Source organism: Balaenoptera physalus (genome assembly GCF_965194825.1).
Source record: "Balaenoptera physalus genome assembly, chromosome: 8".
Classification (NCBI taxonomy): Eukaryota; Metazoa; Chordata; class Mammalia; order Artiodactyla; family Balaenopteridae; genus Balaenoptera; species Balaenoptera physalus.
In genome coordinates, this window is record NC_138887.1 from 90,568,117 (window position 1) to 90,584,823 (window position 16,707).

Below are 16,707 nucleotides of genomic sequence, written 5' to 3' on the forward strand. Positions count from 1 at the left end.
AGTGTTACCTTGGGCCTTGGAAAAGTCACTTGGACCCTTTGGACAGCAGTTTATTCATCTAACAATCAATAAGCTGAACTAGAAGATCGCTAAGTCACTTTTATTTCTAAAATTCTGTGATTCCAGTTAACCAGTATTCATAAAAGTGTGGAACGCTGTAAACGTGCGTAAAAGTCCATGCAGAGATAACGGTGGAGGACCCCCTCATCAATACTATTTTTATTACCTTCTTCCTAGATTTTACCAATTGTCATTCTTACTCTTAATATTAAGGCTGTGGGACTTAACTAAATCATCTCTGAAATACTGAGCTATCAACAGATGGCATGCTGAATGCAAATATACTGCAAATAAATATTTGGTCCTGAAGAAGATCAAGGGCTGGAGTTCATTTCCCCTTCTCATTTGGGCTCAGAACTCTGCGGTCTTTCCTTTTATTGCCCTTGCCTCCAAACTGGCTGTTTGTGTTCAAAGATGGATCAGAAAATCAGTTCCAAAGTTGGTTACAAACTTTCAGTAATTTTTGTTTTTTTATTTTTTTTTGTAACCAGCCAATTTCTCTTAGTTCATATAACAAAGAAGCGCATAATTATGTGCAACTTTAGTTAGAGCAATGGTCTTAAAAAGGTCTAGCTAAATAGAAAATGCTCAGACTTTCTGAGTGCTGACAGTTATCAAATTCACCTAGTTCATATGGCCACATTTCTGAAGTTCTTTTAACAGCCCATCTGTGAGCAATAGGATCAGATGACTAAGAACTACAGGACGGAAGCACTATTACTTTGAATCATATTTTCCCATTACCCAGCTATAAAGAGTCTGTTTCTCTCTGACCCATATAAAGTTCAGAATTTAGGACCCTATGTGATTTTTAATCCCATCATTTAGCACCCCAGCTGTATGAATCTGAAAGTAAAAATGAAGTTGTTTGAATTCCAGCCCCCCTGAACATTCTCAGGGAGCTCCTCAGCTCCCTAAGCTAAGCTACAGGTTTAAATCTAAACCTAAATCTGTAGGTATGAACCCAAATTTCATGATAAACAAAAACTGAATAGATCTGTCTTCCCTGTCATTACTCACCTTTTGATCATTCTTTTACCAAAATTACTATGACTGGGTTAGAATAACAGAATGCAATCAATAAATGCAATCACTAGCCCCTGGCCAGATAATAACACATTCAGAACTTTCTTTCCTAAAGGAGATTTTATCATGTTTGTGCTCTTGTAAATAGGAGAAAGAGAGAAATATAACTTAATAAATTGAAGCATTCACTAATTTATTCATTTATTCAACAAATATTAATTTAGTATCTACTACATTCCAGGGAGCTTACAGTCTAGTAGCAGAAATAATCTCACACACATACAAAATCAAACCATTAAATAAGTGTGGGGTGTGGGGTAGGCTGGATTAAAAAAATGGTCTGGTCTACATTCAAGAGGTTAGTGATTTGGGGAGGGGCAAGAAAATGACTTCCTCTATTACCTTAAAAGTAAGCTTGAGTAGCCAGAGGCCATGTCTATTTTATTTGCACTGTCCCCTTTTCAGTGACACCCGTAGCCAGCTCATAGACCCTATCCTGGCTCTGTTTGCTCGGTTCATTTATTCCATCCTCAAAAAGTAGGTATTTCATAACTACTGAATGAAGGAATGAATGAACTCACAAGGCCACAGTACTGTAAACCAAAAGTGCCTGCAATAAATATGCATGCATTCTAGGCTATAAATATTTCTAAAGTTCAGGTACTGTCTCATCAAATTGTATTCTGATTTTCTAGAGCACCAGTTTGCAACCAGGGATAATTTTTTGCTCTTCCTCCCAGGGGACACTTGGCAATGTCTGGAGACATTTTTAGTTGTCACAATTTAGGAGGTGCTACTGGCATCTGGTGGGTAGAGGACAGAGATGTTGCGAATCACCCTACAGTTCCCAGGACAGCACCCTCACCCTAACAACAAGGAATTATCTGGCCCAAAATGCCAACAAGTGCCCAGATGGAGTAACCCTGTGGTAGAGCTTGGGAGCTGTGTCTTGGGAGCCACATAATGGGCTGTGATTATCCTTGCTTAGACCTTACAAGGACCCTAGTGTAAATCCTTTTCCTCACTAGCCAAGCAATGTTCAAACCTACAGAGATTTATTTCATTAATTTTCTATTTGTTTAATAAACAGACTTAAAGCACTGGAGGGAAAAATATTCAAGCAGTGAGGTAAGACGAAAACTATTAGTAACACTAGTTTGACTTAAGTGAATGGTAGGAAACAACCTCTGCCATCAGGAAGTGAGTTGTAGAAACTGAAAAAAAGTTAAGAGTGTTTAAAAAGCTCTGGTTCAAACAAATGTCTATGTGAACCAATGGGTAGCTTGAAAACAGTGAAGACATTTCCGTCTCTTATGTCTTTGATAGAATGGAAAGAGCTTTTATTTTCTTTAGTGCAGTAATCATTCATATTTTTCCCATGACATGCCCAGAAGTTTAAAGAATAACAAACTCCCAAGTGTAAACACAGAATTTTGTGAGCAAGTGAGACCTCTGGAGAATCCTTATCATTGTATGTTTGGATAAAATAAGATTTCCATGCATTAAACAATACAGGACTTTCTATTTGAGAAGTAAGCTTCCAACACTTTGAAGGGCTGCAGTTATTTCTCCTCAAGGATGACAAACATAAGCGCCCCCAAGGTATGGCTCCTCCCTGTTCAAGTTCAATGCTCTAGTCTCAGTGCTCCTATCACTGGCCCTTGCTTGGCCTATTTTTACACTGTTCACTGTTCCATGTCACTTGTTTGGTAACACTCAACATCAACAAGTGCCGCCAAATCAATACCAGAAGCCTGAAGATTAAAAAAAAAGGAATCAAAAGATATGTAGCCTGCTTTGTACCAAGCCACCTGAAACTAGGTGCTTTTTGTAATAATGAAAATGTGAGGCCATGTGGACAGGAGAGATAGTTCCAGATTCCTGAAGAAGGCTCACGGCCAATTGGTCTCAGGTACACCAAATGTGGTTTCAGGTTCCTGACTGGGATCCCCAGAAGAAAGAGTGCACAGCATACTCAAGGAGGTATGAAAATGCTTGCTCTGGAACCCCCAAATCATCTCATCATCAAGGACAGTTTTCAGCAATTTCAAAAGGATGTATATTCGTTTCCAAGGGATGCCTTAAAAAGTATCACAAACTAGGTGGCTTAAAGCAATAGAAATTTACAGTCTCATGGTTCTGGAGTCTGGATGTCCAAAATCAAAATGTCAGCAGGGCCATGCTCCCTCTGAAACCTGCAGGGGAATCCATCCTTGTCTCTCCCTAGCTTCTGGTTTTCTGGCAATCTTTGGCATTCCTTGGCTTACAGCTGCATAACTCAAATCAATCATATGGCCTTCTCCTTGTGTCTTCACATTACCATCTACTTATAAGGATGCCAGCCATCTCAGATGGGGAGCCCACTCTACACCAGTGTGACCTCATCCTAATTATATCTACAAGACCCTGTCTCCAAATAAGGTCACATTCTGAGGTACTGGGGATTAGGACTTCATCATATCTTTTTGAGAGGAACACAATTCAATGCATAACAGGATGTAAACGAGGAGTGTATATTTTTGTTATCAGAGCAGGGAAATTTAACTTAAATTTTCAAAGTGTAATACAAACCCAAGGATCATTAATACTCCCTCCTAAGAAGAGCAAAAGATGGAGAAACCTGGTGGTTGCCTTCAGGTGAAAGGCAAAAGGAAAGGAAGAATAAGGCAAAAAGGAATTAATCTAAAGCAAAGAGAGTCCTGTCTACTTGGTGTTGCTGCCACTTGCAGACACATCCAGTCACTCAGTCAGCTGGAGCATCTTCTCCCACAGGGCATGTATGCCTCATGTTTATAATAAACTCCAGAAGGCTAACGCACATGCAAGAGATGAGCTAATCCTTCTTATTTGCTTAATGGCAGAATGCAAAATAAGCACCCACCTGAACAAAATGATTTCAGGAATGCCAAGAGGTTCTCCTGTTCCAAAATAGCTCCTCCATCCTCCCAACACTGTTACTGAAATCCCTGACACTTCCCCACTTCTCCTGGTTTGGGTGCCTGGGCCAGAAGCTCCTGATGTAATATTGACCATTGCCCCTGGCACTGTCCCAAATATTTTGCATAAGTTAAGTCATTTAATACACAGAATAATCTTATGAAGTATGTACCATTATACCCACAATTTACAGATAAGAAACTAAGGCACAGGGAGGTTTAGTAGCTTAGCAAAGCTGAGATTCAAAGCAGCCCTCATGCTATCAAGCAGGGTACCATATTGCCTTTCAACAGTAGAGAGCAACACAGTAACTAACTTAATATCATGCCCACTCAGATCTGAGTGTTAGATTTTTCAGATCCTCTCACCTAGCAGAGAGCTAAGACAGCCTAAGACAGTTGTTGTTTTTTTTTTTCTCAAAGTGTCTTACCTATAACCACTTGCATCAAAATGAGGGAGGAGGTACAGACACCAGGACCCTACTCTCAGACACAACCGATTCAGAATCTCAGTGCCCAGAAATCTGCATTTTAACAAAGAAATGAGTGGACTAATGTTTGAGAACCACTGGCCCTGCAGGAATGGAATAGGGAAAGGTACAATGTTATGGTAAACCAGAAAAGGCCACAGAGAGGTGACAAGGCAATGGGGACCCTCGTAACCAATGGTCAATGACTCAGGGGGTCCTGACCAGAGAAGAGCTTGGTTGCTGGAGAGTGAGGGTAATGCTGAGCATGGAGGTTTGACAGCAGAAGGAGGCCAGCCACATCCTCTGGCTTGGATTCACATGCCCTGTCCCAGTAGAAATGGTTATGCTGAATCAGGGCAGCATTTTCTGTTAGTTTGGATGGGAAGCATGGTTGCAGGCAAGGGAGAGCAACCAGAGCATGTGGATTCAGAAATTCCTACGTGACTCTGATTGAGCAGGGCTTCCTAAGCAGAATAAGGACTGGTGTGGGGTTAAAGAGAGTTGTGTGATGGAGGATCCAAGAGACCTAAGTCCTGAGTTTGGTTCAGTCACTGATTACAACCTCCCTCAGACTCAGGCTCCTGGTCTGTAAAATGGGGGAAATAACACCTGCCTTGAAGGTCCTCACATACAGGATGTGATGAACCAACTGAGGCATATAGTACTCTATAACGTATGTCATTGCTTTTCCAAAACCTCTGTACAACTCTCCTGCCTCAGAATATATCTGCCACACTCATACCCTAAGTCCCTTAATGACACAATAAAGGACAGTTGGAGATGATGCTCTGCCTTGCTCTGTGCATCCCCCTATACCCCTGCCAGGAAAAAGAACATAGTCACCTAAATTCATTCTAAAGTACAAATTACAGTATAGGCCTCCTGCACTGGGGACACACACACACACACACACACACACACACACACACACAGAGGGAAACATGAGGAAAAGTGGAGACTAGAGACACCAAAGAACAAATTCACTCTCCTCACTCTATCTCTTCCCCACTGGTGTGCTCTACTGATCCCCCGAAGATCTGGGCTGCTACTTCTGCTTCTACCCCTGCTTCCCCTCCTCAACATACTCCAGTGCATGCCCCCTGCTTTGGGGCCAGATCTACACAATTGTAGTTATTCAGATCATTGAGGCAAAACCCAACCAAGCAACAACATGCTTTAATCAATATTTTCTAAATCATTCTTCCTTAAAGCTGAAGATATCTGAGTTTGAATTGCCCCCTCCTCTGTAGGCTTTCCATGCCGTTCAAGTAACTTAAATGATAACCAACCCTACGCTTCATTTTGATCAGATCGTGGTATTATAGAGCTATGGTGAAAAGAACATCTCTTTTAATAAAATGGGATACCAAAAAAATCGATTAATAAAAGTACACTTGTGAAATCAGAAAAGAATTCATAGTAGATAATATGATAGTTAATGTATGCCTACATTCTTTCAATGGACATTTATAGCTCCTTTAAAATATTATACATATTGAAGGAATATTTGCTAATTAATGTGTGCATAGTACTACTAGGAATTGTGGAGGATACCAAGATGGGTACAACAGATACAGACCTGCCCTAGGTCCTGGTTTGGTCCACTCATTTATTAATTAAGTGACCTTTCCTTATTGGGGAAATAAAAGACTATTTTCCATTCTTGTTATGAAGATAACCTAGAACTTCACAAGTTTGTGAAGAGAAGCAGATGAGTGAAATAGGACACTATATTATAAAATATCATTATTCTGAGGTCTCTATAATGTGTGAGAAGCAACAACAGGGAGGTCAATCCAAAGGGAGACACTCAAGGGTCCCAGCTAGAGGCCCAGGCCAGGGACTGCAGGTCCCCTCTGCACCCCTCTTTCTACACCCAGCCCTCTTCTCTCACTCACAGAGGTAGGTATATACCCACCTTTCTGTCCTCTTCCAGCTTGAAACCCTGGTTAGTAACGCAGCCCTCTCCCTTCAGGCAATCCTGTGCTCTCCCACAAGGTGAAGTTGCCTAGCACCTGCCGCCCCAAAGCAGCCCAAGAACACTTCAATGTTCCCACCCCAGGTTTACATTTTTCCTAGGACTGTGTGTGGATCTTCTGGAAATCCAAGCAATCACGAGGATTAAGGATACAGTCCAGGCCTCCTCTTTTCAGTCGGGGCTGCAAGAACACTGCAGCTTTTTTCCTGCAGTGGTGCTAGTTCAGCCCAGTAAACAAATGGGTATTTTGCCCTTGCCCCTGAGAAAACACATAGGCATTAGAGCAAAGTTCCTGTGTTCTGGTAACATTTAATTGTGCTAGTTCTCAGCCCTCTCTACACCCACACACTCATGGACAACATTTATTCCACTGACTTCAAAGGCTGTTCAACATGTTGGAAATATGTGAGAGAACACTGAGGGGAGTTTGAAATTAGTCTCAACCCTCCTTCTGTATGTGTGGGTTTGGTTCATGTGTTAGGATTTCAGAAGTACGTAATTGATTTTTAAAACATGCATTTGTTTATACTGGGTTTAGAGTCATGAAAAATAAATCAGGATTTCTATTGCCAGTTTTTGTGTTTTTCATAATAAACAGTAGTCATTCATCCTTGTCCAATAATAAATATTTATAGGTTTAAATTAGGAAAAGCTTTTCAGTAGAATTTCCATTCATTCATTATCCATCAACTTCCAGATGCCAGCCAGCACATGAGGAGTTTCCAGAAAGAAGCAGGAAGCAGACTAGGGCTTCCAGGCATGGAGGGGGAAGAGTATCGGCAACAAAAAGAAGTTGTCACTAAATCCAAATGGGTGTGTCATGCGCTAGTTCAGTCTTTTGCATAAGATTCCCCAGGCCCCAACCCAGAGAGTGTGATCTGAGTCTGAAATGGGCCTGAGCATCTGCATTTTAACAAGCATCCTCCCTCCAGTTGATTCTTTTGCCACACTACCCCTGTGCTGGTGCATTCAAGACATTATATTCAGAAGTCAAGATTCAGTGATGCGTCTTCTACGTGGAGCTGGCTCTTAGTCTTTGGTGCATATCTGGGTAGAAAGCCAAGCACTTTACGGATATGCGCTGATAGCACTATCAATTGCCTAAAACTTTTCCAATATTCAGTTTGATATGAATTGTAGAAAGTTGAAAATGCTGCATTTCCTTCTCATATATTTCTAGACTTTGCTCCAGGACCAAATTCCAAGATATTTATATACATTCATTATATACATTTTTCTATAAGCTTAAAAATTGAATTATCTAACAGAAAAAAGAGCAATGTAATAGAAAATAAAACATGATCATCAAAATAAAGATGGTTTGTTTTAGTCATCTCTAGCTGCATAACCAATGACCCCCAAATTTAGTAGCTTAGAACAACAAATATTTATCATCTAACAGTGTGTCAGAAATCCACTTAGCTGAGAAGTTCTGGTTCAGGGCCTCTCACAGGCTGCAGTCCAGGTGTCAGGGCTGGAGTCATCTCAAAGCCCGACTAGGAGGAGACCCATTTCCAAGCTCACGCGCATGGCCAATGGTAGGATTCAGTTCCTCCCAGGCTGCTGGATTGAGGACTCAGTTTTTCAGTGGCTGTTGGCTAGAGTTCTCCCACTTAGATCTCATTGGCCAGAATTGGGTCACATGTCTACTCTAAACTGACCACTCACCAAGGATACTAAGATTACCCTGGCAAGTCTAAACCAACTATAACTTAACTCTGAGATATAAGAATTATTTCCAAGACCTGAATAAACGAAGATTCACTTGGCAGAGAAGTGGGACTGTGGATTTAGAGCAGGCAACACAAGTCTTCTGTAAACATCTTGTTTGTTATTATTTATGTGCTCCATATATCCAATACAATCACAATTTTGTGATTTTTTCACAATTTTCACAAAAGTCTAAAAAGATATTTTCCCACAGAAACAGACGAGGCAAGCATCATTGCTTATTAAATCTCAAATATACTTAAAGTTTCCTTCTTGAAAATTCCTTATTCATAAGTAAAATGTCCAAATTTTGAGACAAAGAATGACCCCATGGTTTTTTAATCCTGTGTACATATAAAACGTTTTTTAAATATTTCCATTGCATACATTTAACAAGATGAAATCTTCTGAGACTTACTGTATTAGCCAGCTATTATTAAAACACAATGGGACAGATTGCTTTTCTTGACATCTGCTGATAGATTTTTGTTAACTTACGTTTCTGAAATTATAGCATCATAAGTCAATGTTGCACAAAAGTATTTAATGTCATTTATAAAAATCTAGTTATATAAACTGTTGACTCCTTATAAAGCATCTATTAAGACACAGAAATATCACTGAAGCATATTTATGCCTTTGATCTTGCAGTCTGCATAATGATTCGGACCAGAGGCGCAACTTGTTCCATAGATTACAGAACAGAAAATCAGTTCTTCGAGAAGCTGCTCAACCTCATCTGAGGCATCCCATTCTAAGAAACTAAATGGCACCTGCATGTCTTGGTTTTTGTGTTTGTTTAAAAGCAAATCTCTAACTGCTGTTCTGCTCCAAATCTAGGTGAGCAGATAAAGTTCTGCTCTGAGCAAGACCTGCCCTCCTATAGAGGGATAAGAGGAGCATGTCCCTGAGGGAATGGGATGCCAGAGTGACAGCTTTGATAAGGGATAAATCAAACCAATGATGCATGTGAACGATGAGCACACTGGGGATTGTCAGAAACAGGCATCATCATTCATTCAATGATGTTCAAATTCACATACAAGTCTAGCTGCTTTTTACATTGACTACGGAATGTGGCATCCAGATGATTGAGGATGTGTGGTGACAGCAGACAGCTGTGGAAGAGCCTAGGAGAGTTTCTAAGTCTGAATTCCAATCCTGTGCCTGCCATTAAGTGGGAAAGTATTCTTGATCCAGTCATCTGACAGCTTTGCCCATCGATTTCTCTATCTCAAATGGGACTCCTTTTCTTTAAGGATCCCTTCAGCTTTAAATACCTATGAATCTGCTAAAGCAACTACGCTTTGATTGATGGAATTGTGAACTACCTTTAGATGGAATGACTGATTACTAACAGAACTTTGTTGGGTTCAGTGCATTATGAATACATATCAAAATGTACAATGAGGATATTTTTCAAAATATTCTCTCCAGTTTTCTTCACCCTAGATAAATGTACAGAAATGTCTGTATTAGTGTTGAGAAAAGACCATTTCTCCTAACCTCACACAGAGATACATTTCAAGTCTATGTCTTAGAAGACAATGAGAGACTTACAGGAGACCTAGAGATATGAATGGGGTAGGCAGAGAAGGGACCCGGGGAGTGAGATATAACTTCCTAGGGATATTGTGTGGAGGGCAGGGCTGGACCTAGGCCTGGGAATCAGGAAGTTACAGTTCTAATTTCAGCCTTTCCACTGATTCACTTGGGACCTTGAGAATGTCTGGCCCATTTAAATCGTGCCTCAGTTTCCTTATCTGCCAATTAGAGTCCTTGGCTAGGTGCCCAGGATTGTGAGAACATAATGTTCAGGGCCATGGAAATTCAATCAGTACCAAAAATGCAAAACATCCTAGTTACTAGATGTCCTAACTTAAAATGGAAACATTAACAAGAGTAATTCCTTTAATAATCAAAATGTGAATGCTTTAGAAAGCATATCTATATGGTTGAAAATTAAGCGAATAAGACTACTGGAAGAGCTTATAGTCCTAGGGATACATAAGCAAAAAAAGGTCAAACTTGGAGTAAGACAAGTTCCAGTTTTGCCACTTATCATCCTTGTGACCTTGGGTAATTTCTTAACCTCCCACAGTAGCCTCATATGTAAAATGAGAATAAGAGCATGCATCTCAGAGGGTTGTGGTAAAGATGATAACAGATGGAAGTTAGTTCTTTTGAAGCATTGATGAGGTCTGAATTCACAGCCACCATATACTTTGCAGCTGATAGTTTCTCTTATTGCAATTAAAAAGCTTAGTCACCCAGAGCAAGTAATTTTTTAATGCCGTTTATTAAGCATTTACTGTATTGCAATGCTCTATCCCCATGCTAAGCACTTTGCATAAATTTTCTCATGATCTCCTCACAAAAGCCTATTACTATTACTGCTGCAGAAATGGAGGTGGAGAGAAACTAAACATTATTTCTGGCTTCATTGTGTTTCCTTAACCTGCCTTATTTTTTTTTCTCAGCTGCATCTAATTGGCTCTACTTTTAATATTATTTTAAGCCACTTAAAGTTTTTAAGACTAAAGCAGCAACTAACTGAATATATTTATATAACATGTTAGTTTTGTCATGTTGCTGTCCACCCCTGGAGACCTGCTCTAAATTTACCTGGATATTTGACGATAAGTAAATCATGCTCACTGCAGTTTCTGGAAAGCACTAAAAAAGCACTGAACTTGCTTTGAAATAATCAAAGCAAGTTAAAATAAAGCTTAAGAATTTCCAAAATGTTCATTGAAAAAAGCATTTATGTTTAGAAAAATTAACTTATCATTGAGAAATCTTACACACATGCATATGTTCATAGATCTTCACTAAGGACCAATTGTGTATATATGTGTATGACCTCATCGTAACACGGTCCTCAGAGACCACACTGTGGGAATTCTTACAGTTACCAGAGGGTTAAATTCAGTAAACTCTTTTTTGTTAATGTACCTTTTAATTATGAAATACTATAATCGTCTTAGAGAAAATTTGAAAAATATTTTTTTAAGCAATGTGGTACTGAAGAAAGAGTCAGTATCTTTCAAACCAGATTAGAAATTCAAATCCACCTCTTATTTACCTGGACAACTTATTAAACCTTACATTTTTCTATGAAATGGGAATAATAAATTACAGAGTTGCTGTAAGTTAAATGAGAACAGTGTTTGATCATGATAGTCAATCAACAAATGTCAGTAACTATCCATTCCCTTGGAAAAGAATCTCTAGGCAGACGTGCTTAAATTCTGTTCTGTAAAGAGATAGGAATCCTCTGTTCCCATAAAGTGCTTACCAGCCTTCTTTGGTAATAGACTATTTTCTAATAAAAAGCAATGGACCCTTTTCTATTGTACACTCAAAATGTATGCACCCACTTCAGGGCATTCATGGACCAACACTGCCCATCCTTTGACTCAGATTAAGAACACCTGCTCTAGTGCATTCATTCTGACTTCACCAAATCCTCTTACAAAATAAGGTCATCTTTAAAAAATAAAATTCTTTGGGTACCTTTCAGTTGAATGAAGGAAAACAGCAGGGCTTTATTTTTAATAGCTCTAGGAAAATGCATTATCCAAGCAAAACCGCACAGTAGACAAGTAAACTGCACAGAAACTTCATTAAAGGACTGATCTGACTTGCCGCATATTTAGAACAGCCTTTGAAAACACACAAGTAAATGTTTACTTCTGAGTCTAGATCTAAATGAAGAAAACATTAGAACAACAATAAATTTACTTAACTTCATTTAGATAATTGTGGACATACCATTTTTATATATTACATATTCTTAAGGACATTGGACAACAGATCAAGAAACAGAATGTTCTAGAAAATAAACCTTAACTATTGGTAAGTATTATGTACTTTTTACATAAGAGGTTTTATTGTGTTGAATCAAAAGTGGCTCCTTGGCACTGAGAGGCTCCATGGAGTCACCCAAGTCCTTGTTCCCTAATCCTGAGATTAGCTGGATTGCTGCTAGCAGTCATCAACTTGTTTGGATTTCAAACTACATTAGATCCCTTCATATAGCTGCCACCACCAAGCAGTTAAGCTGGCTCTGTCCTATTCTTTTGGTGGTAATTTTTTTACCCTATGCTTCAGTTTAGTCTATATAATCCTTCCAGAGGGATAAAACCTCCTGGGAATTAATTGCTTAAGTGAACACATACTGTGGGAGAGAATGCTATTTGGGAAAGGGGCCAAGTTTGCATTCTGTCCCCACCATTGCTTTGTGTTTGACTTTAGCAAGTCACCTTCACCTCTCTAAACCTAAGTATCTTCTTTTGTAAAATGACAACCTACCTTCCCAGATTTGTTTGAAACCCCAGATCACATGGAGACAACGCATGTAGAAGCACTTGGTAACTGTTAAGTGCTACGTGACTGCAAACTCATTTGATTACTTCCTAGTGGCCACCAAAAGGGACTAGTACAGGTGTGGACCACTGATGTTTGCATCTGTCCTTATTCAAAACCTTACTGTTTGTTCAATTCAAAAATTAAGTTCTCTCTTAACATTTTCTTAACTGCCTTCCTAATTTTCTTCTTGCTTTTAATGTCACCTCTGCTCTCTCTAGCAGGAAAACCTGAAGCTCAAAGCTCAAAGCTCAAAACTCATCTTAGGCTTTTCTCTCTCCCTATCCTTGAAGTAATTAAGTCCTGTGGATTCTTCCTTTAACATCCTGAAATTCATTATTTATTCTTTTCTTTTTTCTTTTTCATGGCCTATTCCAGTTTTGGCCCTACCATCTCAAACTTGGGATACAGCAAGAATCTCTCTGCCTTGAGTCTCTTTTCCTTTTTTCTCAGGCTGGACACTGATATCAAATTCATGTTGATAAATGACTGCATTGATTGTGGCTGCATTCCTCTGCTCCAACATCTTCAAAGACCCCCACTGTATATAAAATAAAATTGAATCTGGCCTCAACCCATCTTTCCAGCCGTGGCCACACAGGTCTATTTGCCTGTGACACTCACTGTATCATCCTTCCTTGTTCCTGGGGCCTTGCTCACTGCATTTTCAAGATCCCTTCTTCCTTCCTTTCCAAATCATACCCCATTTTCCAATCCCTGCTCAAGTCCCACCACCCCATGAAGACTTCTTGAATCCTCAGAGCTCACAATGATCTAATTTCCTGAAGATATTCTACCAGTTGAGTGTTTGAAGAGTTGATAATCAGTTATGAACTAACTACCCCTTAACATTGTGTGTGTAGTTGTCTTGGAGTCAATTAACTTAGGTCATGTCATTTACATTTTATTGAGTGCCATGTATACTTATCCATGTTGCTGGGTTTTACTTGAAGGCAGGAATTTTATCATATCCATTTAGTTTCCCTCAGAGCAGCAGTTTTCAACCTTTCACACAGCAAAGAAGCACCTGGAGGACATGTTAGAAAATCTCCTTGATGCCACTCCTAGGGATTTTTGTGAGGCCCAAATCTCTGAATTTCCTACAAATTCCAAGCGAGGCTTATGCTGCTGGGTGCCTTTTAGCATCTTACACAGAACCTGTACATAAAAGCTAATATATATTTATGCATACTCAGAAATGGTTTTTTTTTTCTTTTTTTCTTCTATTTCATGCTCATGTTCTGTCACTTCTTCCTTTTAGATTGATTTTGAAGATGTGATTGCAGAACCAGAAGGGACACACAGTTTCGATGGCATCTGGAAGGCCAGCTTCACCACCTTCACTGTGACGAAGTACTGGTTTTACCGTTTGCTGTCTGTCCTCTTCGGCATCCCAATGGCACTCATCTGGGGCATTTACTTTGCCATTCTCTCTTTTCTGCACATCTGGGCAGTTGTACCGTGCATTAAGAGTTTCTTGATTGAGATTCAGTGCATCAGCCGTGTCTATTCCATCTACGTCCACGCCTTCTGTGACCCGCTATTTGAGTCTATTGGCAAAATATTCAGCAATATCCACATCAACACACAGAAAGAAATATAAATGACATTTCAAGGATAGAAGTATATCCGATTCTTTTTTTCCCTTTTAATTTTCTTGGTGCCAATTTCAAGTTTCAAGTTGCTAGCAACATATATGAATGAATTTTCTTGGTTCAGAGCAAAGAAATCACTCAGTTTTCATAACTATTATTTGTCTCTTCTGAGCTATTTCTTCTATTTTTGGGGTGTTATGAATTTTTAAAACCCATTTAAAATATTTTCCTTACATTTGGATCATTGTTTTATTGGCTGAGATATGAACCTATCGTTGAAAGATAATTTGAGAGAAATATGAAGAACTGAGGAGGAAAAAAGAAAAAAAAGAACTAACAACCTCAACTGCCTATTCTAAAATGTTGATCATTTTATGGTAAGGGAAGAATTCAAGGCTATTGCCATTGAGTGTACAGGTATGTGGGCAGTTTTCAACCAACTCTTCCCTCTGAACTGTTAGTGAATTGCTGCCATTCACCTTAATGATCCAGTGGAATCTAGTGATCTTTATCAAGTTAGAAAATATAATCTGCACATGATCCGACTAATGCCTTACTCTCTTGAAATTTTAACCTGTGATACTTTCTATGCCTGAATATTTGTTATATAGATGATGACACCTAAGTGCCTTCCTGTTCTTCAGGTTTTCCTTTTCAAATAGGGTCCACCTCATCAACTTTCATTAGGTCAGCAGCCTCCCTGAAGACCAAAATTAGAAAAATCCATTACCTAGTTCTTCACACTTGTTTCTGACTCTGAAATACAGAATCAGATGAAGTTCATGTCTGCACTTGATGACACAACATCTTTACCCATATCGAGTATGGTCCACATCAGCCCCATTAAACGAATTAAGGTGGATAAATGGGGCCAAGCCCTCTCTGGGCTAGCAGGAGTAGAAGCCAACTTTCCCTGTCTCTCACCAGCTGAATGAGGTCAGCATGTCTATTCAGCTTCGTTTATTTTCAAGAATAATCACGCTTTCCTGACTCCAAACTAATCCATCACTGGGGTGGTTTAGTGGCTGAACATTGTGTTCCCTTTTCAGCTGATCAGTGGGCCTCCGGGGAAGGGCTCATAAAATGGAGGCCATTGTGTGAGACTGTCAGAGTTGTTGCAAATGTGACCCCTTCAAAGTAAAGCACTTGCAACTGTCTGTAATGCTGTGACACATGGCCCCTCCCCCTGCCAGGAGCTTTGGACCTAATCCAAGCATCACTTTGCTCAGAGAGAAGATGGGGGAGGAGGCAGTAATAAAAGATTGAGGTAATTTTGCTGGAATAAATTCAAATTCTTCTGAACTCAAACTGAGGAATTTTACCTGTAAACCTGAGTCATACAGAAAGCTGCCTGGTACATCCAAAAGCTTTTTATTCCTCCTGCTCATATTAAGATTCTTCCCAGGGGGACTTTATTTTTAACCTTCAGTTATGCGTTTATTTTTATTTCCATACACCTGTTGGAATTCTGCTTGTTTTTTTTGTTTGTTTGTTTGTTTTTTGGCCTCTTCCAGTTTTCCTGACACTTTAATTGCCAACCTGTTACCTACTTAGGTTTTTTGCATTTAAAACAGACACTGGCATGGACATAGTTTTACTTTTAAACTGTGTACATAACTGAAAATGTACTATACTGAATAATTTTTAAGTGCAAAGATATTTTTTATCTTTATATGAGGAAAATCACTTGGGAAATTGCTTTGTGATTCAATCTGTAAACTGTGTATCCCAAGACATGTCTGTTCTATATAGATGCTTAGTCCCTTGTACAAATCAAGGGCTGGTCCAAAAGACTGCTGAAATTTTATATGCTTACTGATATTTTACACTTTTTTATCCTGCATGTCCTGTAAAGTTATAAGTCTGCACAATAAAAATGTTTAACAGTTTGTCAGCTTTATTATTTTTCCTCAAAACAGGTCTGTATGTGTTGACTTCTGTGGGGTGTGTGTGTATGTGTGTGTGTGTGTGTGTGTGTGTGTGTGTGTGTGTGTGTGTGTAATGAGCATATTCATGGTGTGTGTACATATTTGTAGTATGTTTTTGGGGGTGGTGGTCTTCCACTTTTCAACTATTACAAAGTCATTTAGTTGGGCTCTTTCTTCTAAGGCCATCAACATTCATGAGTTACTTCAGGTGAAAGTTATAATTAATAAGAAATATTTGTTTAGCAGTTTACTCAATGTTTTGTTTTATGTCATCTAATTTGAGCTCCCAACAACTTTATGTGATAGATATTAACTTTCTCCTTGATAAATGATACATTCAGGGAGGGGGGTTTGCTTTGAATTTTTGCCATTTCTTAACTGGAATTTCTTAAGATGCACACTTCAGAAATAATTTATTTTGGCCTTGGCTAAGTTTACATTAAGAGCTTCTGTATTAGTCAGGGTGCTCCACAGAAACAGAACCAATAGGAAATACAAATATGAAATATACATATATGAATATATTAGGAAACTACATATAGAGAAAGAGAGAGAGATCAAGGAGTAAGAAACTGGTCCATACAAGTTAAGGAAACTAAAAAGTCTCAAGGTCTGCAGGGTAAGTCAACAAGCTGG

The 16,707-nt window shown here is 39.1% G+C and overlaps 2 protein-coding genes across 8 annotated transcripts in view; one reads left to right on the top strand and one right to left on the bottom strand.

Annotated features, from left to right (window-relative positions):
- Positions 1-16,032, top strand: part of CAV1 (caveolin 1) — a 32,880-nt gene extending 16,848 nt beyond the window's left edge. For all 4 annotated transcript variants that reach the window (XM_082472417.1, XM_082472416.1, XM_082472418.1 and 1 more), the window contains exon 3: positions 13,810-16,032. In XM_082472417.1, coding sequence (XP_082328543.1) covers positions 13,810-14,151 — 342 coding nt within the window. In that variant the 3' untranslated portion in view covers positions 14,152-16,032. The remainder of the gene's footprint in view (positions 1-13,809) is intronic.
- TFEC (transcription factor EC) overlaps positions 1-16,707 on the bottom strand; it is a 688,992-nt gene that overhangs the window by 570,257 nt on the left and 102,028 nt on the right. The window lies entirely within an intron of this gene.